General features: G+C 43.3%; 1 protein-coding gene across 1 annotated transcript in view; it reads left to right on the top strand.

Moving 5' to 3' along the window:
• Positions 1-25384, top strand: part of med13a (mediator complex subunit 13a) — a 78506-nt gene that overhangs the window by 10915 nt on the left and 42207 nt on the right. Inside the window, exon 3 of the mRNA XM_067607429.1 lies at positions 10719-10887. Coding sequence (XP_067463530.1) covers positions 10719-10887 — 169 coding nt within the window. The remainder of the gene's footprint in view (positions 1-10718; positions 10888-25384) is intronic.

The following is a 25384-nucleotide window of genomic DNA, read 5'->3' as shown; positions in this document are numbered from 1 at the left end:
AGTAGAAGAAAAGGTTAGCAATAAGCTGTCAATCTGGCAGTAAATGTACAGTACAGGCAACAGTGTGTCAGTTAATAAATGCTGCAGCTTCGCAAGTCCAAGAAAATTCTCATCTCTTGTTTCCCCAACTGCTGGAAAAGTGAAGGGGGTTAGCCCCAAAGTTAGGGACAATGGTTGAGCCTAACCTGACGAGGCTCACTTAAGGTGGATTGACTTGTAAGGTGGACCAGCTGTTCTCATTTTAGTGTCACTCTCAGCCAAACAATTTAAAAGAGAGGACTGCTTACTCTCTGAGTCACTGCTCTGGCAAGGAAAATAATTTGAATATAAAATTCACCCTCCCTACCAGTGCACCTTTTGTTGTATTCACTCAAGGTTACATAGCTAAAAGAGTGATGGCTGTAAAAGATAACGGGAAGTGTAGAGGGCTCGCAGCTTTTGTAAAAGAAGCACTTGAGCATAGATCACCCTGTCAAGATACGTTATTGGATGTACAATGAAAAATGATACTGATTTCACTGCTTGATTGTCAGGTAGGAACAGGGGAGATACCCTGTAAGTGAGAGCCTCAGGGAAGTGTTAAAAATCTGTGTAATCTGATACCTCCCTAATGCCCCCCCTAACCCTCCTCTGACTGATAAGCTAGCCAGCCAGGCTGTAGTGCCAACACCTGTAGGGCAACTCCCTCTCCCTGGAGAAGCTGGGCATCATGCTGTCTCATTTCAGCATGTGTGTTTGAAAAAGAGGGCGATCATATCTTAAGTGGCCGCTGCCCTACAGCAGATGAAACGGAACCTTGCATTTTGCTCTGTCAGAGTAGAACAAGAAACCTAAAGATACATGTGGCTATTCTGCAGAGCATGAACAAAAAAAGGAAGAAGCTATAGGAAACTGAGCTCAGTCCCATCATAACGTGAGCGAGAATCGCAGCATGCAGGTGCAGCCATGTGGAAACGAGGCAAATGCACCCCCTCCCCCCTTTCTTCTTTTCCCTCTTCAGTAACAGTAACATTAGCGGTGAAAGATGGGAAAGGCCATCTTTATTCATGCTCTCTGCCATGTAGATTGAACTTTGGAGTCTGAGCCAAGCACAGCCCGTCTGTGACCCTCCTTCATTATGGGACATTGTGCCTGAAGTGGACTCAAAATGGGAGCTGAAGGCTACGATGGGCAGCTCATTCAGGCCTAACGGGTCCTGGTAATAACCTGAAGCGTCTGGCTCAGGCCCTCTAATGGAGTGTGCTACATTTCAAGTAGGAGGGGGTGGTATGGAGAATCTATATTTGGAAATTGTTAAAGTCACTGCTATGTTCTCACACTGGCTTTGGGCAGATTAACTTTTTGTGTTTCAGGAGATAGAAATTAGATAATTGAATATTGACCAGAAAATCTGCTCCAGATTTTCCTTCCAGGTATTTTAAAACAAAGTGATGAATCATGTTTTTGCAGGACATGAGATGCGGTGTTCTTTGAATATTTAATAAAACTATAGTGCAGCGCATCTATTCCTCGTGGGAATGATTTTGACGTGGACAGTCATAAAGGCTTTCATCCTGAGCATGGTATTGTTCACATTCCCCACTCTCCTCTCTCCTCAAGTGTTTTTGCACCCTGACTCAACTGTGTCTCGGTGTGAATGGTTCCCAGATGGGCGGTGTCGTAATCCATGTTTCCTGTTTGGGAAGCTGCTGCTCCCTTCTCTCTAGTGTAAGATGTATTCTTCCTCCTTCTTGAGCCGTTCCCCCTCCTGTAGCTGCTGTGGGGCTCTGTCAGTGAAATGAAGCAGAGCAGCGTCTCTAGATGGGTCTTAAGTCAGTGTTTCTGTCTCTCCTCCTCCTCCTTTCCCCATCCTCCGATCCGCAGCTGCTGATCTCTCTGCTCAGGATGGTGTGTCCTGAGACCTGATAACACAGCTGAGACAGGAATGGAGGAATGTCAGGACCTCTGTCCAGATGGCTTGACCTGTATCTGTGAACCTGTGTGTTCCACCAGGGGTTAGATGCTAGTAGCCTCTTCTAGAGCCCTTTAAGGCAGTGGACTTTTTCTAAGGCCCCGGAATCCATCTGGTTTTCGATTTGACCGTCTAATTGGGGAAAAAGTGGGATGTCATGTGAATGCTGATAGAATAGCAAATCATCAGTTGTCTGGATTGAGGATCACTGCTCTGGCACTAACTGAGCGTTTGCGTGTGTAGTCGGAGAAGTAGGGTGATGACTGACAGGAGAGTGTTTGTTGACTCTCTTGGGTACTTTGACTGTGGAGGTGAAAAGCGACAAATACCAGCCAGCCTTGCCAGGACCAGGACCAGCCCAACTCGTGCGCTCAACTGGAATGTCACAAGTGTTGTCACCTTTTAACCGCCACACTCTAACTTGCGACTAGTTCAGTGGATTTTTTTTTTTTGCCATTGGTCGTAGTCTTGGGAATTAAAAAAAGCTTTCTTTTCTTTTTGTGTTTTCAGTTTCTCTTTAGTCTTTAGTGCAATGTTGGTGGTAAACATGAAAATCCGCTCTTCTCCTTTCATTTCGCCAAGCTGAAATGGCGCTCACTCATCCCCCCCCAACACCACCACCCCCTTCCACCCTCATTAGATTAGCGGTCTGTGAAAGTCTTTTAATTTTGAGCAAGTGCCATTTCTGTATACCAGTGTGCCAGTAATCCCTTCTCTCCAGGGAGATGAGGGGAGAAGGAGTGAGCCAGAGAGACGAGAGTAGTGAAGGGCGGAAAACTTGAGGGATCTTTTAACGTCTAACACTTAATCACCATTGAGGGAATGTAAGGGTAACAAACCACCGAACCCCTTCTCTACACTGTTGGACAAACCCGCCTTGCTCCTACTAACACAACCAGAAAACTAATTCTAATCTTCCCCCGGCCATGCACAGAAATTATTCCCAACAAGCCAATGCCATTGCTGAATTAAACGGCTTGCTTCCCCCCGCCCAGTGGTTGAGTATAGGCGTGTATTCTTATGCAAATACGCGCTCCTTCCATCGTCCTCTCCCCTCAAAAGCCCGTGGAGTCTCCTGACCAGGGGCATCCGAAGCGAAAGATAAATGGCTTTTTCCTCCCCTCAAAGACCCACTGATCTTTTTTTGCATAGAAATTAGGAATGGATGTCTGTCTGTGAGAGTAATTGTTCCGTGGTACATTTCTCCTAAGTTCTTACTAGTTTGCCCTGATCCCTTTTCCCACCCTCTATAGTGTCGTTTCACTGCGCTGCAAAGTCCCACCGGGGCTTGCACTGCTGACAGCCTGGCACCACGTTTCTCTCTTGGGTCTTCCCTGGCTCACTGATCCCTCAGTTGTGTGTGATTCTAGAGCGGGGGGCTCTCCACGTTGCCGTCATTCTTGACCTTTCTGATTAAGAAAAGCTCAAAGAACACAAATATATTTTAGAATCGTCTGATTTGATGAATACATTAAATTTAGGTGTTGTAAGAATGTGGAACTTCTATTCCTGCATATTCCTGTTTATGAGCAGCACGGCCCATTGATTATGAGTTGTTGAGGGGAAGGTTAAAAGGGAGAGACGGTCATCTGCTGTCCAGAGCAGGTTATCAAGTGAGCAATCTCCACCGAGGTCCCTGGAGCGCGCAGACATCCATTCATTACTGGGTGTTGGGTCAGATCTCTAGAGAACGAGTGAAGGAGAAGTGGTGGGGGAGGGAACAAGAGGATTGCGTATAAAATGTTCCTCTCCTCCACCTCCACCAGTTGATGATGAGCGCATTGTTTGGGATCCATGCAGTGATTGAGGGAAGAAAAGCTCCATTTAGCAGCACTCTGTGAGCTTGTTTTCACGCTGATTTTCTGACAGTTGTTGTTTTTCTCTGGTATGCAGAAATTCTTGGAATTTTTCTAGCTTTGCCAAGTTTTTAGGATTTTTTTTTTTTTTTGTTCTTGTTTGACCAATCTCCCCTGTATCTATTATCAAGGGTGAAATAAAAACAACCCTGCTTTGCACCTCAGGGCAAAAATATCCAGTTCCAAAGGGCATATTTCAGTAGTCTGTGAGGGCTGTGTAGACTGAGAGTTGTACTTTTTTACAGGTCATCCTATTTTTTTTTTTTTTTTTTTTTTTTTACCCCTGCTTTCTGTGGAGCTTCAAAATTATTGAACTACCCTCATGTCTGTGAGAGATTCTCTATTTGAAGCACTGCTTGCAGAATACAGATGTTTGTTGAGAACATATTTCCACAGCATTCAAATACCAAAACACCTGCTGAAATTAGATATATTGGATTTTTGTTATCTACGCATTGAGTGTATAAAGGTTCACCTGCCATTTAAGTACCCTGACAAAAATTTTATCTGCTGTTGATTTTGTGTAAAACAAACTAAAACTTAAAACAGAAGGATGTTGTTGATGGCCATTTTTTTCCACAGGTGAAAAAAATACTGCATTGGTCAAACTGACTAATTGGCATTAACATTTTACATGTTTTCTAGCACAAGCTTGCATTGATCATCAGCAAGCCTGTAGTTTCCAGCTCTCCGTATAATCATAACACTATTTCTGCTTTCTAATATCCGATACAGCAGTCTAAAATGAAAATATGACAAATTTAACTTCTGCCAAGTGTGTTTGACACCTGAATTGGTTTAAAGTAGGGATGTCAATGGTCAACCGACAAGAATGTTTTTGACCAGTTATGCATGTCGGTCTATAGATTAATTTGCGTACTAGGGTTGGGTACAGAACTCGTTACTTCACGTTATTCACGTTAGTTCAATTGGTGCCTAATTTTGGTAGGTTGCAGGACTGTGGGTGAGCGCTGCCCTGAAATAAGTTTTAAAAACACACATTTACTGACCGAAGCGTCTCACATGGAGGTTCCGGGAGCACCAACCCGCAGATGCAAAGAGATGCGACGCATCCATTTTTACCAACCTGCATGGTGGCTAACAGGTAGTTAGCATGGCTAGCGTCATTAGCATAGCTGTGCCATGCTGTGTGCAGCCCATAGACTGTATACGAATAAAGTGTAGCTGTGGTGTCTTCGGTTTAACAGCACCATGCTGGGCAAGTGACATGTGTGTTTGCAGTGTTTGTGTGCTCTGAAAGACTTCATGGCACAGATATAAAGTCACACAGCTGGACTGTTAGCTTAGCATGCTAATCCTACGGTCTATCTGTAATAACAATGTAGGTGTTACTTTGTTATTAGGCCATCCCTAGTTTAAAGTACTGTGCAGTTGTTGACGACTACTCTTCTGAATTGCTCAGGAAGTTAATTTATTGATTACTTGGCATGCTGATGTGTTGGACTCATTGATTGATGTTGCTGCTTATTTGTCTGGTTTCCTGATTTCAGTACTAATATCCGTTTTTTCCAAGTTGCCTCTGTTGAGAAACTTGCCTGAGGTTTTTAAGCCTTAATCTTTATAACTGTGATCTTGACAAAATGATAATGTAGGATCATATTTGTCTATTCTGGAGCCATATCTTCACAGCAAAATGTCAAACCCTCTGTTATATTGTTGTCTGACTCCGCACTTGCAATCCTATTTTAAAGATTGTACGGCATATTTTGCCCTGTTGAATAGTGACAGGAGCGATGACACACAGAAATGACTGTGATACAGATTCAGTCCCACAATGATGCAAGACCCCTGTGCACGGTAGCCCAGCGGAAGCCCCAGGCAAGGACTCAGAAAGGAGAAATGCCACTCACTCTTTAGAATTTGTCCAAATGTTATTAACTTGGATAGCCCGTGAAAGTCAAACAGAATTTGGAAATCTCCACACTTTTGCTGTAAACATGGATAAATGGTGTCCAGCAGCTTTAACGTGGAGAATGAAGAGTCTAATTCATGAAAGTCCTGGCAATGATTAAGACCTAATACTGACTATTAATATTGTAAAAGCTGTATTTGGTCTTTAATTGATCACAGCAAATGGTATATTCACATATTACCGTTTTTAATACTAATTTATGACTCCCACATAACCCTGAAAATAACCAGTTTTGGTGAAGTTTTGTTCAGACGACACACTTGTCTCACCTGGCTGTGGTCACAGAAAAGCCGTGGATGTGTATCAAAGATGATTAGTCAGTGATACACTTGGTTAACCTTGGCTTAGGATTTGTGGTGCTCTCTCTGCTTTCGCCTTCAAAGATGGTTCTAAACCTCAGTGTGCAACACAAAAAATGATGAATAGATAAACCCAGACCAGCTCCTAGGAGGAAAAAGTGGAGGAGGCCGATGGCTTTTGTGCTTGGGGATCAATTTTCCAGGGCTAATCTCCTGCCTGTGAACCACCCTCCGCTTTCCTCTTTTCCCTCCTGCTCCAGCTCGCTCTCTCGCTCTCTCTGATGGATCTCCATTGGCTGGCACAAGCGCAGGGACTCGGCCATGCATGCAACTCTGGCCCATGGGTGCAGTCTCTCTCTCTCTCTCTCGCGCTCTCTCTTCCTCTCTCTATCTATCTCTCTTTTCCCTCTCTGCTCAAGAAATATTCATTAATTAGTAATGGAGACTTTACAGAGCACCGCTGGTTCCCTCTCTCTCTTTCCTTGCAGATAAGGAGGAAGAGGAGGAGGAGGAGGAGGAAGTGGAGGAGAGGAGAAAACCTTCTGGCCAGGCTTGGTAGAATCCCCCTGAGCACAGTCGATCACAAGGCATTAATCTTGCTGTTTAATGACCGACTGCTGCTCTAATTGCTTATACACAGATGAGCAACTGGGTGTGGGGCGGGGGGGGACCACCTCTAAAAAATGTTCCCAGCTTTTACTAAATTCCTTAACATTCTTGTTCGTTCATATGGATCCTAGAAACACCCACATGCCTTTTTTAAATATTATAGCAAAAGGCGTTGTGCACTTTTGTGTCAAAAGGTGTTTTCTTGCTAGAGGTAGATGTGAGTATTCTTAACAGAGCTGCTGTACACCAGCTTAAGAGCTCTTATAAAGGTCAGCTCATCTGGGCCTGCTACACAGGAGGCAGAGACATGAAAGTGTCCCAGCCATCAGCTGAGCTCATAAATCTTTGTCTCAATGAGGCCACTCATCTTTCGCCCTGTGCACTGACCGCCGCACACCATGCCCCACCCTCCCAGAACATATGCACAACACAGAGCTGTCAACAAGCAGGAATTTTGAGTCACAGATGTTTATAGAAAATTCTTCTTCTTTTTTTTTTGAACAGCCTTGGGTAAAATGTTCATTATAATCACCTCCTACACTTTAGAACTGCATGTGCGCACAAAAACAAGCAAGATCAGTAGGCTGAAATTAACCCAGGAGGTAGCTCTGACAATTATGGGTAATGTTAACACGGTGTACATTTTCACTTCTAAATAAGACTGTATGATAAAATGGTAAAACTGAGGATTTGTTCTATGATGTATTTAGTTATTTTTCTGCTCGACCGTGACCTCTCTGTGGTGGAGAAAAGATCATCTCTGTACACGGATCAAGCGTCAAACAGCTCTCTGTTACAAATGATGATTATATCTTTTGGGGGGCCTCATAAGGTGCTGCGGGTTAGATGTTGGAGTTTTTTTTTTTTAAGTGGACTAATGAGAGCTGATACCTCTGTTCTTGCCTTTGTCTCACTTGGGGACTCCTCCGATTCAAATTGCATAGCCAAGTCACAGAGCGGCGTCACCCCTGCCCTGATGTTTGGTTTTGTTTTCTTTTTTTTTTTTTTTAAAGTTGCATTATGAGTGAGTGCCACATTGTTTACATCGGGAACCAACGGTAGATTACAACTGCAACACTTTGTTTTTGTCCGCGTCTGGGGTGTTGCAGCAGGCATTGCATGATGAACATGAGGTCGTTAGGAACACTTGATGTAAACCAGACGCCTGTTTTAGAGCTGCTCGGCGCTAGAGGGAGAGACTGAGGAGGAACAGGCGACAGAGAGGAGGAGGTATGGGGCAGATGTGGTCTTGGCGGAGGAAAGCAGATGGGATCGCCATGGCGGTTGATGTAAAAGTAGGTGTAGGGAGGTTGCTGCTAGTTTTACAGAAGACTCATCAACAAAGGCTGAAGTACTGCAAAATACATGCTGGTTTGAGGTCTCTAATGCCACAGATTTGAGCCGTGCTGCTCTCCTCATTTTCCCCCGTCTTTGAAATATTATCACTCACACTGATCTGTCTCTTCAGCATTAGAGTTTGGCCTAAATCCTATTTTGCTCCCCCCCCCCTCTGTCCTTTCTCTTAATCTGCTGTCAGTGCCTCAGTGGGCTGGCTTTCTTTTCTCGTTGACTTTTTGCCCTCTTGCCTGCCATGTCTCAGGATGGTCAAACCAGCTGCTAAATCACTCAAAGCAGACTTGGTGAAAAACGCTCTCGATCCCGTGCATGCTTTATCACATCCACTTTTTCTAGAGAGTTAAATGGCTTTTTACTGTTGTTGATTTATTTTTATTCTGCAGTTGCTGTTAATTTTTAATGGGAAATTACAGTTTTCCTTCCTTTTTCCTGCCTTTGCCCTGCTTTTCTGTGTTCCTGATCTTATCCCTCGAGATGTGTGTGTGTGTGTACCTGATGAATTAGTTTGTTGCTCTCAAATTCATTGGGCATGTAGCCCCCTTTACTTGGCAGCTAGCCTGAGGTTGTTTTACTTTTGGTTGGATATAATGTTTTAAAGGCTAGCTGAACGTGCTGTGTCTTGTAGAGCTGTGAATTTCATGGAATTGGAGATACATTCTTTCCTCTCAAAGTTACAATCGACACTCCTTTTTTCTATATTTTTTCCCGCAGCTGTTTATAATTGCACCTATGCAACATAGCTGCAAATCTGTTTAAACTCAGGAAAAGGATAAAAGCTCTCAGCATAACCTTAAACAAGCTTTTCAAACCTGAGAGGTTGGCACAGGGCCCATTGTGTCTCTCTTGTGCTAGGAGGGAAATCAGTGTCATTTCCGATTTTTGTAGCCTTGGAATCGTGTGAATTTAAAATATCTTTACCTACCTTTGCGTTACAACAGCAAGCTATAAGTTCACTTAATAATTCAATACATTTTGATTAACTTGCTGCTGGGCTGGCTTGTTCCTCCCTGATGCATGTCAAGCTGACACGCAGGGTGGGTTGCACTCGGCATTTATTTCGTCAGTGCTCAGGCAGAGAAGGCACACTTGGGGAGATGTTTGCCGGAGACTTGACTGAAAGGAGCTTAAGTGCTGTAAGATGTGAGCAGTGGCTGTTAATGAGATTAGACCAGCATTCAGGCCAGCGCAGAATGTGATTCAGAAAGCAACTCTTATACGGGTGTAACGATACATTTATTCATCCTGAACAGCTTGTTACAGGACACTCAGTGCGGTATGTGACTTGTTTCGGTTCGGTACGCCGTATAGTCCTGTGAGCCTCACAGTCTAATTACAGTCTAACTCTTTGCAGGTGTGGAACAGAAACTCAAAAGTGCAAATTCTACCCGAGAGTTTTGGTATTGTGTCAGTTGTTGTCTGTTTGCTAAACCATGAATGTGGTTAACCGGGCTTGTACAACAATGCAAAGAAAGGGAGGCAGAGGAGAACACTGTCCCAGATCACTTCCTGTTCATTGTTTCCACGTAAATTATAGCATCACTGGACAATGAGTACATTGGACAGACTAATAAGAGTCTTCATCAGTCAACCAAAATCAAGTTTCTGGAAGTAACTACATCAAACATGTTATTTAATTTGCGACATCACCACCCAAGTATATGAAGTAGTGGAGGGAGGCTGAAACAGACTGAGGATAGTGTTTATCGCAGCAGATATCTTACCATAACAGGTCAGATCGATAGAGGAAATGTATGCATTGTATGCTCAAAGTGTGTGAACCACAATATAATATTCCTCCATGTGCACTGTTGCCTTTTTGTTTAATTCCACATTACTGACCTTTTCCAAATGTTTGAGTGCCTTCATGTTGACAGCAAAATAAAATCTTGGTATTCCCCGCTGTACAGAAAACAAAAAAACTCAATGTGTAGAGAAGCAGAAAACACCTGAAACCAACTCAGTCTAAAAGCAGGCAGCAGCAGGTTTCTACTTAACCCCTCTCTCTGTCTCAGTGAGCTTCTGTTTGCATTTTCATGGCCTGTTGGCCTGTGATTTTCAGATGTCACTTTAGATATGACTTTACTGCTTTGCATTCCAGGAAATGCACATTTTCTACATCTAGGTGTCCAGTATTAACCGTCAGCTTTTTTGAAAAGTGGCTCGTCACACTTATCAGACTGCCAGAGAGTAACCCTGTCACAATACTGCTTCACTGCTTATTCTTACAAGTATATGCACAAGATCCCTTTCTGAGTTACCCGTGTGTTTGATTAGTTGATATCGTAGCTCACAGCTACATTTATGTTGATTAGAAAGACTGGGATTGCAAAGTGTTTCATAATGTCACCTATAGGACTGAATTCCTTTAGGCAGTCAGATTGACATTTTGAAACTTTGCTCAAACTTGATGTCATCACATCCACACAGTGTATACAGATTCACACTTCTTCTTTAACTACTGTATTCATTGAAGTGCTTTCTTCAAAACAAATATATCTCGATGAGCCTGTGGTGTGTGCTGTTTAAAAAATGAATAAACACTTTTACAGTTTGCATGAGTCACTTTTTTTTAACATAAACAAGATAAAGCTGGGTGTTAAAATCAAATCATTTTTAGGTTCAAGGCTTACCAGTTTGTAAAAACGACACAAAAACTCTCATAGCTTTCCACTCCTCTCACCTTTTTCTGTCTCTCTCCTGTTTTTCTTTTGCAGCTGAGGATGATGGGCTATGGGAGAACGGCCTTTCCTATGAGTGTCGCACGCTGCTGTTCAAAGCCATCCACAACTTGCTGGAGCGCTGCCTCATGAATCGCAGCTTTGTTCGCATCGGCAAGTGGTTTGTCAAACCCTACGAGAAGGATGAGAAGCCCATCAACAAGAGGTTTGTGTCACCACTTGTTCTGTCTAGTTCTAGTCCGTGTTGTCGCTCCTTTTTTAGGCAGGGCTCTGCTCATGTACCTGCACTGTGGAAACGGGTATTTTCTTGGCTTTTTTTTTTTCTCTTTTCTTATTGTTGCCCTTTTAGATATATCCCTGGTTGTTGGGCTGTGATGTAGCCTGGTGCAGCTCAGTGGGCTGAGCACTGAGACACAGTCAACAGTTTTATCACGTTTATTTGTTCTTTAATGTTAAGCTGCAGAGTGAACACTTAGCTTAGAGTAAGCTTACAGTAATTCTTTATCTCCGGCATCAACAAAATTCAAAGTTCAAATGCAGCAGCAGATCAGAGGTGTGGCTCACCTGTAAATTGTTGTTTAAATATATGCAAAATGAACATGTTGTTAAACCCAAAGCGGCTCCGCTTCCTGGCACATTGTAATGTTAGTTCAGTTGAAACTGCTGGTTGCTGTTTGTTTATTTTGTGTGCCCCACATTTAACTTGTGGGTCCCTCGCTTGCAGGTTGCTTTGCAGTTAGTTTTTTTTAATGGAGTGCAATGAAGCATTTTTGACAGCTGCTGTACCTAAGGCAAACAAAAAAAAAGGATCGCAAATGGATCAGGCTTTATATAAATTTGATGTTTTTAAAAAAAAAAAAAAAAAAAAAAAAGTCTGGATTGGCCCCAATCCCAATTCTGTGGATCAGCTCGGGACATTCCTGCATTGTGCGCTACATTACAGTTGTGATATGAGGGTTTTAAAAAGACTGAAAGAGGTGCTGTTGTGCCAGAGTGCCAGCACTGTCTGTCTCCTATCTCTCCTCTCGCTCTGAGTGTGTTTGTGTACAACTGAGACATCCTCCACCTCCTCTGTGCTATCTGCTGAGCTGGATTTCTTGCCGTCGGTGTCTGGGTTTATTGATAAGAGATGGAGGCGCGGGTAGTGAGGAGAAAATGACCATAGCAGTTTTTGCCATGTACCCTCACCACTCTCCCTACCTCACCCCGTCTCCACCTTTCAGTTAGCTATTGTTTGAGAACTCAAACGGAGATCTTTTTAATTTTGGTTTTGAAAATTACAGCTGTAATTTGAGGTATGACAGATTGAATGCATGCATGTGTAACAACTGCAGCGTTAGATGAGAAACCAGTCTCTAGATTGTGAAAAAAGTTCAAAGAGGATGTTTTTTTTGTATGTGCATGTGTCACTGTGTTATTAGAGTTGTTTTGGTGTTGTTGCCAAATTTCCAGGTCAGGTGACCATGGAGGCTATTCAGCAACAAAATCTTGTGTGTGCACAGACACGTGTATATGTGTGTGTGTGGGGTGAGTGTGTTTGCAGTCCGGCTGCTCTGTCCAGGATAGAAATGGCCAGAACTCCGCTCTCTGCTGTCAGCTTGTCTTTATCATCGCCACGCTGTTGGGGTGTGTGGGGGGGGACATCAGAGTTTCCAGCTTTATTGCAGATTCTTTCAGGGCCTTGATTCTGTAGACAATGACTCTCATCTCTCAGGAAACGTGATAGATTTTCACTCAACTGGCAGAATAATTGACAAAAGAATAGTTAAAACAATACTAAAGAAGCCAATTCTCTTATATTCATGCCTTGTTTTTAGCTCTATTGCCTCTTTACCCAGTACACTGATCACAGAGGGCCCCAGTCAAGGGAAAAAAAAAAAAAACAATGGTCTTTTCCTCTGCTCTGGAATTCACAGGCCACCCTGTGTCTGTGTGTCTGGCTCTCTCTCTCTCTCTCTCTCTCTCTCTCGCTCTCTCTCTCTCTCTTTCTCTCTCTCTCTCTCTCCTTCCCTCCTTCCCTCCATCCCCCTCTGCTGTCACGGAGCAGACTGGGCAGGTTATAAATAGTGGTGCAACCACCCTGAATCTCAGTTGTCGTCAAGGATGTTTTTCCTCTCCCTTTGGTGTGTTCTGCTGTGCCCCAGCCACGCTGGGATTTTGACAAACAGAGCACCACAGAACTGTGACGGAAATTCACTAGACCCCTTTTGTGTTGTTGTTGTTGTTTTTTTTATGTCGCTACTGCAGCTGGACCTGCCGGTCTGACAGTGAAACATTTCCTCAGCTGTTATTGATGTAGGGCTGTCTTGTTTATAATTATTAAATGGCTCAAGTAATGTTGGTTTTGGTTTCGGTGTGACAAAGTAATGCTAAGTACACAGAGCTACTTCCAAATGCCTGCATGTGATCCTCTACCCCCTATGCATTTTGTCACCATGGAGATGCTCAAGTTTGTCCTACTAGTGCTGCCATAGAAAACTGAGTCTTCACCCCTAGGGAGACTTCATCGTCATGGGTGGCATTATGGTGGTTTTTATGTCAGTGCTCACATCTCACATCATTCTCAGTGACTTGATGATTCCATAGGGAGTGGGATTGAAAAGTTTCAGGGAATTCCCACTATTGTCCTGTGAAAACTGTACTTAACTGAACATTGTTTCACGCCCGTCCTTCTAGGATACTTTTCCTTCCCTTCTAAATACAGAAACACACACTAACCTGATTAGTTATCAGTGTTTGCCAACACCTCTGATCATCTTGTTCCTTCAAACACCCTGTTTACTTCTTATTGGCATGTGGGTAATGCACTGTTGCCTCTCCTACTAAACCACAAGAGAATTTGCAGTGAGGACAAGAAAACATGTCTTTAAAAGCAGATCTCTGTTCCTGTGTTGACTTTTGGGGCATAATCTGTAGCCAAACATTTGAATTAGGGAATGCCACACAGTTTACCAAGGAATAAGTTATTTTCTTCACAAGGATGAGTGATATTCTTCATCATGTTTCTGATAGCCAAAGATAATGCATTTTGCAAAGGTTGTGAATTTAGTTGAGTTAGTTGTTGGCTACAGAGAGTTGGCTGCAAAATAACATTGCATTCACAAGCAAACATCCAACTGGGGGCTTTTTTTCCTGAGCAGTTACCCACAAACACACCAATATCGGAAGATGTCTCACCAATTTGAACTTTCATATGTATTTTCATAAAGATTTTTGAAAGCAAGAAATAAAAAAATAAAAAAAAAAAATCTTTTGGGCTACTCAAACCAAACCTGCTTATGTGAAACACTGGATAACCCTCTGATCATCACACAACTCCTGTGCAGCATCCAACGTCTCCAGTTGGTGGAGGCTGTAGCCAGCTGACACTGTTCATAACCTCAACCACAGACCTCAGCCCGTGTTGAAATGCTTACATCATCTCTCCCCCTCCTCCTGTTTTAGTCCAGTGTGTGTGTGTGGTAAGCAGTAAACTGCAAAGTGAATTTTCATAATCTTTAATAATGATAACCTCTATCAATGCCTCCTCTGCCTCCTATTGTTTTCTTTTCTTATCAAGATATTATGAAGATATAGCCCTTTGTTTCTCTGTCAGACTCTCATATGCGTGTGTCAACAATAAAAATAAATGTTTCAAGATCAGTGTTAAAATAAAACACTGAAAACAAATGAACAGACTATATATATATATATCTATATAACTGATATATAATCTTTAAATATATATACATTTAAATAAATCAATGCACATTGATTGGTCAAAGCCCTCAACTGCAAATGCAGCAGTATTTGTCGATACAGCTGACAGTAATTCTCTTTGTCTGGAGTACAGGCGGCTCCAAGTTGTGCAGCCTGGTTGTTTCTGTGAACCTTATGCTGCTAGGTAGACTGTCTACAGGAAACAGAGAGAGCGGGAGAGAGAGAACACAAGGGATGGACGGAGGGAGGGAGCGAGTGAGTGAGTGAGGAGGGAAACGAGCAAGGGAGAGCTCCTCTTGGTTGTCATGGCAGCAGGGAAATGCACCCTGGGATCGTGTGTTTCCAAGGTGAAGCGGGATGCTTGTGTTCTATTGGTCAGCTTGAGGCAGACTAACTCGTTGACTTGCTCCTAATTGGCTGCCTTACCGAAATTCAGAGCCACATTAAATCAAGTCCGCTTTGATGTTTCAATTTGATGAGGACAAAAGGGATATCATTTCTTTTTACCTGCTTAGTTTGCACTCTGTATTTAAAGCAGCATTTACAAGATCTACAATGTACTCCAACTGCACTGCAATCAGAAGAGTGTTCGATTACTGCTCCACTGTATTTTAATATGTGTAGTCTGTTGTGCATTTTGTTGTCGCTGTCTGACTGAAAGCATCATTAACAAATCAAGCCGTTATGAAATGAGGCCAGCGTGCAGCAGCTCATGTTACAATGAATTCAAAACATAGTTATACAATAACAAATATGCCTGCATTAACGCATGCAGCAAGCGTGTCTGCACTTTTCTGCTTGACTGTGTGTTATGTGTCGGAGCACATTCTTCCTCTATTGTTTTGGCCTGATGTCGGGAGGTGAACGTGTGAGTCCTGGTGCGCTGTGGCAGGCGGAAGCAGAGAGCAGCACTCTGTTAAGTAGGACAGTGCAGGATAAAGGGCCACTGCCTCCAGTCTGGGGCTAAAGTGCTAAATTTATCCCCTCCCTGCTCCCAGCACAACACAAACACACAGGGAGACGGGCACACAAACATGCACATCAACAATCGGCATGCAAGCCAGTCCACACCGAGGGCAGTCACAGTGTTGGCACACATGAAGGAGTGATGTGAATTGTGCATTCAGACTAGTACCACTGATGCATACATGCAGGACAACTCAGCACCTTCTTAAATACCCCACCCCAACACTCGACCCCCTACTCCCCCGGTCTTCCCTGTACTTCATCAGTCTCTCTAGCAACAGGAACTCTAGGGAGCCTGGGCTGTGGGACCATGTGACCCGGCGCTCTGGATATATCATGTTGCTGGAGAGATCCTGTCCAGAAGATAAATATGGCTCTTAAAGGAAAATACCAGTGTTTTTCATTGGTACGGGTCATTTCCTTAATTGCTGCACAATTATACATTATTAATAGTCCATTTCTCATTGCATCACTTCAGTGTTACAATTTAAAGCAAAGTCCTTTGCATCACTGACCTTACAAAGACCCTACAGTTTGTAGCTACATATGTGCTAATATATGCATTTTAGCTACATACCCACATTTGTCACAACTGTCACCTTCAAGGCAATTTTTTTTTAATTTATGTTGACTGCATTGGTTAATACGAGATTTATCCATGAAGGTGTTGCCTGGGAAAATAAGTCAGCCATTTCTCTAAATAAATAGGTATCACTCAGCTGGTATGGATAAATAGATGGTTTTTATATCAAGGTGAACATTTGTGAACAAGGTGTATCATTTCTGACTTAAAGAGAGTCATGAACTATAGAAGCAAAGCTGACTTTACATATGTCATGACACTGTGCACAGTGAACAAAAGGCTCCGAGTGTTTCAAGTAGTGTGAAGAAACAAGAGCCCATCAAAAAACTTGGCGCCTTACTGTAAGATTATTCCACCAATTTCTGCTCCTGAATGCCTTCATTTCCTCTATTGCCAGCTAGAGGCCCTTAGAGAACAAAGAATTCATCTCTCATTACTGAAGTTAACAGGCGTCATCCCTGGTCTTATTTTGTATTGTAGCGCTCAGGAAACTCATATTGTTGTCATCAGTGGAATTATGAGTGAAACAAGGGTAACAGCGGAGAGAAATTTCACTATTCATGCAGGGATTCCTGTGTCCTTACATTTCCTCTGCTCCCTCTCAGTTCTCCTGCTCTTACCCTCCCGCCTCCTCAGCCTCTGTACCCTGCATTCCTCCCATTCCTCCCATCTTCCCATGTGACCAGAGGCAATGGCAGAGTACGGGGCCAAGCGAAGGTCTGAGGAAGTCGTCATAGTTAATCCGTCAGGCGTCACTCCCTCCCTCGCTGACTCCCCCTCCCCTCCTCTCTGTTCTTTTCCAAGTAACTGTGATTCCTATGGTACTGTCTTTAATCCAGAGGTTCAGACAGATGGCCACATTTAAAGCTAATCCCTTATATGGTGTCAGGCCTTTCACCTCATCGCTGTAGACTACAAGGTGGCCACACAGTAGTCTGGACTAGCCTAAAATGTTCAAAGATTTACTGGAAACTCACCACAGGGAAAGCAAACTCCAGAGAAACCCTGAAATTCAGTTAATCCAGACATAGCTGTGCTAGACACTTCAATTCATGTTCACTACATAGGCTAATAATGAAACTTAAGAAATCCTTAAAGCCACTGGAAACCCACATCCACAATAGCCTTCTAATTATGTAACATAATTAGTTTCAATTCAAAATATTGTCATTTAAAGTTTTGTAAACTTATATTGGATTTGAATTGGGTGAGGTTATACTGACATTTATTATGGAAGGTCTGCATTAAATTCCGTGAACCAATCATAATTTACATGACGTGCTGCTCATTTCCGGTTGCCATAGTGTCTGTATCATTGGTAATGTTTTCTCATCTCAACCCAGTTCATTTTGCTATTCTTCAATACTGTGGCTAATTACCCACTGTACGTTTAAATGTACACTAGTTCTGCTCATCTCTACTTCTTTTAGGGACTTTCTCACAAGTCACACAGTTATTTACACGCTTTTCAGTTCTGCTAGTTACTTTAGCTTAGCAGATAGCGATGGCTTCCCTCTCTCCCTCTTGCGCTCCTGCTCTCTCGCTCAATATGTTTAGCTAATCTTCTGCCTCCTTTAGTGATAATGGTACATGTAATAAATGTAATAAATATTTACTGTGTTGGAGGTAAGGGTTGAGTTTTGAGTGAGTTCTTGAGAAGCAAATACATTTCAACATCTAGCCTGTTGAAAATGTAGCATAGGAATTCATCTTTGTAGTTTCAAACTGCTGTAATCCATTGTGAACACATTTTTCAGTTTCCTTGAATAGCATGAGACAATACAGGCGGTGGTTAGGTACTGCGCAGAGATATGCTTGTATTTGTGATGTGCTGCTGGATTATAGATCTGTTTTACTTTTCTGTTACACTTTAAGGCCAAGTGGGCCTTTGGAAAAAAAGTTTATATAGTCTTACAGCAGAAGCATCTCATCTCAAGCAAAATTGGCAATATATGTAAATGTTTATTATTCTAATTTCACAATACAGAGACATTAGGCCTATGGTATTCATTTTGACATTCAGCAAGTTAATAAACTTGTTCAGTAAAACTAAAGGATTATATTCTCCTGTTAACCTTTCCTCGCTACTCTAGGATAGAAATTTGGCCATGGCATGTAGTTACATTTTCTGTGTGTCACGGCTGGTAGTTTAAATTTTAAACCACAGTAATTCTAACATGATTTTCAAAAAGCAGTTCAGCTCATTTGAAAGAAAAAGGGCAAAAGCAGGCCTTGCCTTTGTGTGTTAACTGTAAGGCCCAGCTTTAATCCAGGATGAGGCTGACTAATTTGCCATGGCTCTGGGTAATGAACCTTTATTATTATAACTGCACAACTCATATTACTAATGGCATGATAACCTAATGGCTCAGTGTGAGGATGGCTTAAGTCAGTTTTAGTCTATGATGGCCACTGAAACCTGTAGATTCTGATTGGCTGGAAGGTGTGGATTAAATTATAGTAACCGGACAGTATAACCAGACACCTATAACCTATAGGTGTTTGTTTGCAGTTCAAATTAATGCGCCAGCATTAAACTGTAGGCAAGGACAGAGACCTTGAGTCTTAGCTTAAGAGCTTGGAGCTAGCTTTATTTATGTCCCCATCACCACTGACAGCTGACAACAAAAGAAAAGAAAACTTATAGTAGAGAACCACTCAAATATAATTTCAAACATGAATCTGAATGTCCAAATCAAGTAATGGTAGGAGGAGGTAAGAGACGACTTGAAACTGTGGGGGAAAGGGGAGAGGAACCATGACCAAAACTACACAGAAAATAAAGAGATGTGGAGAAGTCGCAGGTAAGAAAGTGAGAAGGAAAAGAGAGACAGCAGGCTACTGTAGTGTGTGTGTGTGTGTGTGTGTGTGTGTGTGTGTGTGTGTGTGTGTGTGTGTGTGTGTGTGTGTGTGTGTGTGTGTGTGTGTGTGTGTCAGTGACGGAGGGAGGGAGAGAGAGATTTGATTTTACAAAGCCCTTTTATTAAGCACTACAAAAGGTATGCAAAGGTTCTCAGCTACATAAGTGCCTCACTTGCAAGTGTAAAAAAAAAAGCAAATAACAAGACCAATAAACCAACAATACTTGCTAGACTTGACTTGTTACACCAATTAGAAAAAGACCAGGTCTTCATCATCCCCCACTGAGCACAATATTCGCCCTACACCCTACTGCGCATTCAAGGCTGAGAGCCTCCAGATTTTTCCACCATTTGTAGTAGGCATGCTCCACCCTGAGCTGAGCCTTCAGCAGTCCTGTAAGTACCTGCACAGGGTCCACACAGCCTCCCTCCCAGGCCCAGTTCTTACAGCTCAGCCAGATGGCTAACTTAGCAGTAGCTGATACGAAGTTTATAAGTGTGTGTGTACCTTTTTTCTTGCTAGGTAATTGAGACCACAGACAAGCAGCCGAAATGAAAAAACCTCCCCAAAGCCCAAAAACCAAACCCTTAACAACTCAAACATACCCACCAACCTAGGACACTTGACAGATATGTTTCACATTTTAAACAAAAGAGACACGCTGCCCTGTGATCAGGATCCAGGTGCGCTCTGTGTCTGTTCGTGGCTATTGCCCCATGCACAATCGTCCACTGGAGGTCAGCTGACTACTCTTCAACCAGTAGCTTGTACAGGAACTGCGAGCTCCTATCTTCATCAAGATCTTATGCTGGCTGAGGACAGGGTCTGGGTCTGAGTCAAAGGCCAGTCGTAGCAGCTGGGTCCCTGGTGGCCTTCAGGATCTTCCATGCATCCAGGACAGAGGCGTAGAAAGGCGGCAGGCCCGTCAGATTTGCCTCCTCCAGCCTCAGCAGAAACAGTTGCATACTGTAACCCAGATGACCAGCTGTCTGCTGGATGAGCTTGGTTGTGTATAGCCACCGTGGCCCTCTGTGCGGTCTCCAGCCTAAAGGCCATCACCTGAGAGCTAGAGATCTCATGGGTCCAAAATGTTGGACCCAACCTGAAATGGACTAGTAGAAAACTTACCCAAACCTGACGTGCAGAAAGGAATTTTCAAAAAAGAGATACCGACCCAAGGGGAGACCAGAGCACAGCCAGACCCGACCCGAATAGACCTGAACATAACAGACCTGATCCAAAATGCCGTCAAACCAAACAGACAGAGAACACAAACACCGGTAGCAGCCTGATGCACTATCAAATAATTCAATCAATTAACAAGCAGGCGTGGTTGGAAAGAGCAGCGATATTATAATAATAATGCCTTAAGAATGAATGTGAAGTCATAGAAACGAAAATCATTTGTTTATATGCTTCAAACACATAATATTTATAACACATAATATAATAACAAAAAATCCTGTTCCACCTCCAGTACCAACAATAAAACCTTCAATCAGGCCTTTTGGTTGAGTTAGGGCAATCAGTCTGTGCCACAGTGCCCAGGCAACCAAAACGGACCTCTATACAACAGCTGGGGTAGCAACCATTTCCATTTAGACAATTTGGCACACACTGTCTTCATCACACCCTCCCAATTCTGCCTCTGATAATCCTCTCTGCCCAAAAACACCCCCAACACCTTCGTCCCTCTTCTCTCCCACTGCAGACCTTCAGGCAGACTGGGTGCTGCTCTTTCTCTCTCCACTGTCCCACCTGTAAGGCCTCACTTTTTGCCCAATTTACCTTTGCTGATGAGGCCTTCAGATACAACCCCAGACTGTCCTGTAGACCCTCTACATCCCCCTAATCCCTTACAAACACATTTAAATCATCTGCATAAGCGGAAACTATCAAAGGTAAATTTTGTTGTGTCCCTGTCAATGAAAACTCACTGAGCAGGCTTCTCAGCCTGTACAGCAGAGATTCAAAAGCCGGCTGTACAGCTGCCCTGAGATGGGACAACGCTGCCTTATCCCCCTCTGCACAGGGATTGCCCGGCTCAACCTTCCCCCAACCTTCACCAAACAGTCAGCACCACTGTACAATAACCCCACCCATGACAAAAAATGGTCACCAAAACCAAAAGCCTTAAGTACCAAAAATAGATAGCCATGGTCCACCCTGTTAAATGCTTTCTCTTGATCTAAAGAGAGAATACCAATGTCAAGTTTACACAGGTCAAACATGTCTTGAAAATGAAAGAGGTTGTCCATTATTGTTCTGCCCTGTATACAGTATGTTTGGTCCATATGAACAAGTATATCCAGATAGTTCCTCAGTATGTTCGACAGTGCTCTGGAAAGCACTTTACAGTCTGTGCATAAAAGGGACATTGGCTTACAGTTTTTCAGCAAATCTACTTTTTTAGGTAGCAGGGAGAGAACTGCCCTCCTACAGGAGACAGACATTGTCCCTGCATGAAAGCACTCCAAGAGTACCTCATGCAGGTCAGGTCCAACAGAACATGAAAAATGCTTATAAAAGTCAGTGGTGAGCCCATCTATTCCTGGAGCCTGCCCTGAAGCCATCTGACCAACAGCTGCAGTCAGCACCTCCAAGCTGAGTTCTCTGTCCAGGTCTGCCTTTTCCTCAGGATTGAGCTAAGGAAGCCTCTCCAGCAACTTTGCAGCACTGTCCGGATCACATTCCTCTGCTCCAAAGAGAGAGGATTAAAAAGACACAGCATGACTCTTCATTTCCTTTGGATCTGTCATCACCCTGCCTCTGGGGAGCTTTAAAGACGTCATCAGCTTGCTCCTTGCAACAGTCTTCTCCAAACTGAAGAAGAAAGAGCTCGGAGCATCCATGTCTTTGATGTTGAGGAAAGGAGACCTAACGAGGGCTCCTTTCACTCTCTCCTGCATGAAAGTCCTGGGCTCCAGTCCTTTCTCTTGCAGCAGGCTGTCAGCAGCGAAGTCTGGATTACTGTTCATGGCACATTCAGTGTTCTTTATACAGATCTCTAACTTCTGGACTGCTGCTTTAGTCCAAGCAGTGGAGTGTGATGTGAGAAGATGCAAATCTGTGCCTTGCCCACCTCCCACCACTGCCGCAGCGAATCAAAATTGGCCTTTTTTTGCTTTGCTAGCAGATCCAAAACTGTTCAAAACTGACAGAAAACGCTATCCTGTAGCAACCTGTTGTTTAAGTACCAATATGACCTGACTTTCTGTTTAGGAGAAATGATGAAATCTACACTGATGAGATAGTGATCAGTGAAGCCAACTGATGTGATGGAACTACTTACTAGACAAGTGTCTAACCTGGTTGCACTCACCCTGGTATTGCTCACCTGACCCATGTGTACTGTCTAGTAGTGGGCTGTTTCAACCTCCAAGCATCTAGTTGGTCTATCTGAGTGACTATTCTGTCTAAGCTACCAGATGACTGAAAGTGTGGTTCCTCACTTGTCCTGTCCATGGTGAAATCAATGGTGCAGTTCCAATCCCCACCAATGATCAGCTGCTCCTGACCATACCTCTGCAGCTCATCTCTTAAAACACTGAGAAATGCTAATCTGTCAGCTCCCTGATTTGGGGCATAGACACTGACCAAACAGCACCTTTTAGTTTCTACCCTTACAATCAGACAACTCCCCTTACCTAACTCCGCAGTTGATAAAATCCTTGGATTTATTATTTTAGTTAGCAGCACTGCTACCCCCCCACCGAGGTTGGTGCCATGGCTGACTGTATACAACCCCTCCCACCACAGCCCCCAATCTATCGCATTGGTTTGATTGCTATGAGTTTCCTGCAGGAAAACCATATCTATCTTTTTCAGCATCACAACCTCAGCCACTAAAGCCCTCTTACATCTGTCCCTCCCACCATTTATGTCAAGAGATCCAACCGTGGGCCCCTGCGTAAGAAGTGAAACGCGAGGAAAAAACAGAAACATAAACAAACCAGCATGGAACAGCAATGAGAAGAAAGCACCCTGTGATGCATGATCATAGTTTATGTCACAAGCTTTGTCCCTCTAACATTTTTCCCTTTTGCTGCCTTTCTCAAGGTTGTAATGTGGTTCTTGAGGCGAAAACGTTTTTCTCATCAAGCAGCTCGAAGCCCACCAGCTTCTGCAAAAAAACTGACAGACCTGATGAACTTCTTTGTATTACTAAAATAATCTTTTACTTTCACTGACTTTCCCAAAGTTTCATAAAAAAACCCATTTATTTCCTCTAGAGAATACAGATCTGTGCTCCGGTAGGATGTTTCGCCATCTGACACTCTATCCGACTCTGAATCATATTCCATATCCTCAGCCTTATCTGTTACCTGGCTATGGGGAATCTCCTCTGCACTCCCAGTATTACCCTCACTAGGCCCTCCACACTCTGACCCTCACCACTTATCACATCCTCAGTCCTTGCTGAGCTGCTTGATGCAGCGGCTATTTCCTCATCTACAACTGATGAAGCTAACTGTTCCTCTGACTGTTCCTCCGACAGACTCTGTTTCCCTCTCTCAGCCTCGGAGGCATTATCAGGGGGCAAGATGTCAGCATCTGCAGTGTCAGCCTCTGCCTGTTGTGTTTGCGAACATGCGAAGTGCTTGTAGCAGACATCGCCACACTCAAAACATTTCAACTGCCCTGAACTAGCATACACCATGTACGAGCCATCACCGTGTTTCATTGTAAATGCAACCTTCAGACTCTGTATTGGAGAGTCCAAGAACATAAACACCTGCCTCCTGAGTGACTGTACATGTCTCAGCTTCGGATTTTTACAGCTGAGACTGATGGTTTTGAAAGCACTGGTGAATTTGCCAAACCTCCACAGCTCATTTTCCAGCAGCCTGTTGGAGATTAACGGCGGAACACCCGACACTGTGATTTTGACAGAGGGAACCAACAACGGAGAAACAGCAGTATAGATGTCCCTGATAACTATACCACTCTCAATCATCTCACTGACATGTCGCGCCTCCTTCAAAAACACCACAGCCTTGTTCATCCTGGAAGCAAACAGCAGATTGCCATGTCCAACTTGCTCTCCTACTGCCAACAAAACCTCCTCCACCACCACACAAGGCTCTGGTAGGACTATCTGGATCCCATGACGGTTGGACAGAGGTGGCATCCCGGAGGACACCATTCCTCTGCGCTAAAACTGACAAGGGAGTCAAAAACAACAAAACGAAAGAACACTTACCTCATCATGCAGGAAAAACAGATGGAAAGAGGGAGAGAATATCTCCAAAGTTAGAACAGAGAACAGTCCAAACTCTGCGCCAAACACTCACTCACTCACCACCACCGAACTCCCAGCGGGGCGGGGACTATGTAACGATATCTCTGGAAAGATGTGATTTTTAAAATATTTTTTAGGGCATTTTTGTGCCTTTTTATTATAGCGACAGTGGAATGAGTTGACAGGGATTGAAGGAGAGAGATGTGGAGGGCGGGGGGGGGGGGGTTACATGCAACAAAGGTCCACTGCTGGAATCAAACTGCGGATGTTGCGGTCATGTGGCATGCATCTTAACCAGTAAGCTACCAGGGTGTGTCAGAGACACGTTTTTAATAATATCGTGCAGCGATGCACTCTATTCTTGTACACTGAGTATGTTCAAGAATTTCTCTTTCTCATTTCAAAACATGTCAGGATTTTAAAACTCCTGGCTCAGCCTTCCCTTCCTGTTTAGGTAGATGTTGCCTAGCAACACAAACATCAGGAAGTCTCAGCCCCAGGAACTGTATTTTATGATATGTAAACAGAAAGCGAGATCAGAATTAGATATATAAGCAAATGAACAAGTAGATTATTACTCTGTTCACATTTTGTTGTGAAGTGGCTGTGGTATAAGCAGGACATTATCCTTCAAGTTTGTATATTACATTCCACACAGGCCCCTTCCTCATCCATTACCATGATGAAACGTACAACTTGTCCGGTATTATCCTTTATTTAAAATTCCCTCTTATTACCTTATTCCTAACATACTCTTTATTCTTATTATATAACTAATAATAATCCTTATTACATACTTTACAAACTACCATAACACCTTAGTGTTTTCACCGACACGTTTACAGTTTTACGTATGTGTTATCTTTGCAAGTATATCATGTTCTTTCATTAGAGTGCATATTTTGATAAGTTAATACATATCGCACTACAGTGATAAACTAAGTGCTTCCTTCACCAGAAAGAACAGATGTTGCATCACAATCACAATGCATTTGCAAATTGATTATGTGAACATGGTAATGAGCATAATTACTGAAAATATTTGTTTTCGAAGAGCAAAGGTATCCGGCTCAGATTGAGACGGTAGCTTTTTCGCTGACTGCAGGTGTATTAGAGGAACCCTGTTGAGCGTGTGTGTGTGTGTGTGTGTGTGTGTCTGCATTTGTGTGTGATATAGCCTAAACGTGGAGAGAGCTGGAATCTGACTTGCTGTCAGGGTTATGTCAGTATTATCTTTAGTCGGCTCCTGCTGTATCTGTGTGTGGCTATGATACATTCGCAGAGGATCGGATTTGTCCTCTTTTTATGGACTTGTCGTTCTATCTCTTTCCGTTTCTCTCTCCCTTCCAA

The sequence above is a fragment of the Thunnus thynnus genome, chromosome 13 (assembly GCF_963924715.1).
Source record: "Thunnus thynnus chromosome 13, fThuThy2.1, whole genome shotgun sequence".
NCBI lineage: Eukaryota > Metazoa > Chordata > Actinopteri > Scombriformes > Scombridae > Thunnus > Thunnus thynnus.
Note: the sequence above shows the minus strand (reverse complement) of the source record. Positions and strands in the feature narration are given on the sequence as shown.